Genomic DNA, 2530 nt, shown 5'->3' on the forward strand with positions numbered 1-2530 from the left:
TTTGTTCCAGCTGCTCTGCGAGTTATAAAGACAGATCTGTTAGGTTGTTCCTGATGAACTAAATGGCCAGTTATACTTTCTCTACAATCAAAGTCAAAACTTCAGCTCATTATTGGCATATTTCTGGACCATTGATTACTTTTTTAAATATAATAAAGCCAGTAAAGGCTGCTTTGTTACAAAGTGCTACCGTCATCAAAAATATACTCAAATATAACAGATACAGTAGATTTTAAACAGTACCTCTGTGAAGTTTCTTGATTTTTACAAGCAGACCAATGATGACCATCAGAAGCAGAACAGTCAGACCACCCAGAATCACAACCATCAGGTTTGTATTTTCATCAGACTTTTCTGCAACAGAGATGAACAATCAGAGTAAATGTTCTCTTCTGTGGCTTGTGATCTCACTTACATTTGAGGCAGTAAATGAAACTTTGCTTTGAGACTTGCAGTCGTCGTCACCGTCAGATTCACTGTTGTCTGAAATGAATGGAAATAATGTGCAGCTGTCACTAAAATTCTGAACATATTTTTTTGTCATGAGATGAAGTCAACAAGGAATCGAAAGACATAATTTACTGTAAATCTTCCCTTGATGATATAAGTGTATTACTTTGACTGTTGGGTGTGAATTTGCGTAAAATCCACAATAATACAGTCCAGAATCTGATAAATCTACTGGTCTGATTTTTAAAGAAGACAGTCGCAGTTTTGGAGCTCATTTATGATGATCCATTTTGAAATCCCTTTTAGTGTGGGACACACAATCAAAAAGACACAAACCACTTTACAACAGTCTTACCTTGAACCTTTAAATATGTTGGACTGACCAATGCTGAGAGTCCATCTTTGCAACATCCACAGAAGTAGAGTCCAGAGTCAGATACATCCACACTTTTGATCTTCAGAAAGAGGTTTGTGATGTTTGATGTCATTATAAAGTTCCCATTTTTAAATCCATCACAGAGCGAAGCGTTGCTATCAGAGCTGCTCATAGACGAGATACAGCTGATATTGGGTTCACTGGTCATCCTGAACCAGAAAATGTTAGCGGCCACACTAGTGTAGTTGTTGCACATCAGTGTGACTTCATGAGCAGGCTGAACCTCCACAATGAGAAACTCAGAAACTGAGACAGAGATCCAACCTGAAGGAAACAATGGATTCATGAACTTCTCATTCAGACATTAATCAATTATGTGTATTAATTGATGCATAGAAAGAAAGCCAGCAGCTGTAGTGAGAAAAACAAAAACATGTACTTACTGAAGGTGCAGAGTAAAGCAGCTATGAAGGTAAAGTTCCCCATGGTGTGTACAGTACGACTCCACCACATCAGTGTTTGTAGCTGAACTTTGCTTCAGTAGGAGTGATGTGAACGTTAAGAGGTGGGCTGGACTTATATTTATGCGCCTGCTCAGTCTGACACTGTCAATGCTTCTAAAAAATGTCTACAATTGTTTCTACAAGGAGAACAGTTCAGTGTTTTCATCTTGTTTGGTCGTAGTCTGCACAATGGAGGTAATGTTTCAGCAAGAGATCAGAAGACTGCAAACTAACTGCAGCAGTCTGTTAATGTCCAGACAAAGTAATGAATTGTAATCTTTGATGTTGTTCAATCAGATGTCCAATAGAGGTTTTATTAAAAGTTAATGTATTAATCAAACTAGTTGACACACACATTATTGCATAGAGGTTTAATTCTTCTGTCTACATTTCATATATATTTTTATGATGATACAGATTGTTCTGATGTAGTCGTTGAGGAAGTTGACTGATTCCGTAACTGATAACAGCCTGTCACAGGCTATTTTAGCGGCCAGATACAGATCAGGAGCTTCACTTATGTTGGACCACAACAGGAGGTTTCATTGCATTTACATTTACTTCAACATGAGATCACGTGAGGTGGCGCACTGTTTGCTCACTCTGGTATGACATTTTTTAATAATATTTTTCAATGTATGATGTGCTGTTATTTTCAAATCTTGTTCTGTGCATGCATGACTAAGAGTAGAGAGAAAAATGTTTCTGAAGTTTCTCCTTACAGTATAATGCAACATCAGCTCGGAAAAATGTGTTAGGATTTTAACACGGGACTCCCAGAGGTCCTGTGTCTGTGCTCCAACAGTTCAAATCTGTTCTGGCGACATGAAAGGAACCTTCATAATATCAGGCAGGTGGCTTTAATGTTGTGGCTGATCCATGGATAAAGACAATCACCAGTCTTTTTAAATGAATTGTATTTTTATTCAGACATGCAGCACATTGACATCAACAAATGTCCAAATTCCACAGTGATGTTACGTAGAAGCATCTATACAAATGTACATTTTGAGAAAAGTCAGCCAGTGTTCACTGCTTCAGTTCACACTTTGTTCCTACAAAGCTTTGAGCTAACAGGCCTCTTGATCTCCACCTCAGCTGTCCTCAGACCACACTGTGTTGTCTCTTCCTGTCTCAGCAGTGACGTGTACTCTCTCTCTCCTCCACTGCTGCTCACTCTGACTCTCACTATCAGAGACTG

The 2530-nt window shown here is 38.6% G+C and overlaps 1 protein-coding gene across 1 annotated transcript in view; it reads right to left on the reverse strand.

Annotated features, from left to right (window-relative positions):
- The window catches only part of LOC103361181 (uncharacterized), a 15084-nt gene extending 13772 nt beyond the window's left edge, over positions 1 to 1312 (reverse strand). Inside the window, exons 1-2 of the mRNA XM_008287199.1 lie at positions 1270 to 1312; positions 806 to 1150 (exon numbers count right to left, since the gene is read on the reverse strand). Of these exons, the coding sequence (XP_008285421.1) occupies positions 806 to 1150; positions 1270 to 1312 (388 nt within the window). The remainder of the gene's footprint in view (positions 1 to 805; positions 1151 to 1269) is intronic.
- Between the last annotated feature and the right edge of the window lie 1218 nt (positions 1313 to 2530).

Source organism: Stegastes partitus, unplaced genomic scaffold, assembly GCF_000690725.1.
Source record: "Stegastes partitus isolate 25-593 unplaced genomic scaffold, Stegastes_partitus-1.0.2 Scaffold489, whole genome shotgun sequence".
NCBI lineage: Eukaryota > Metazoa > Chordata > Actinopteri > Pomacentridae > Stegastes > Stegastes partitus.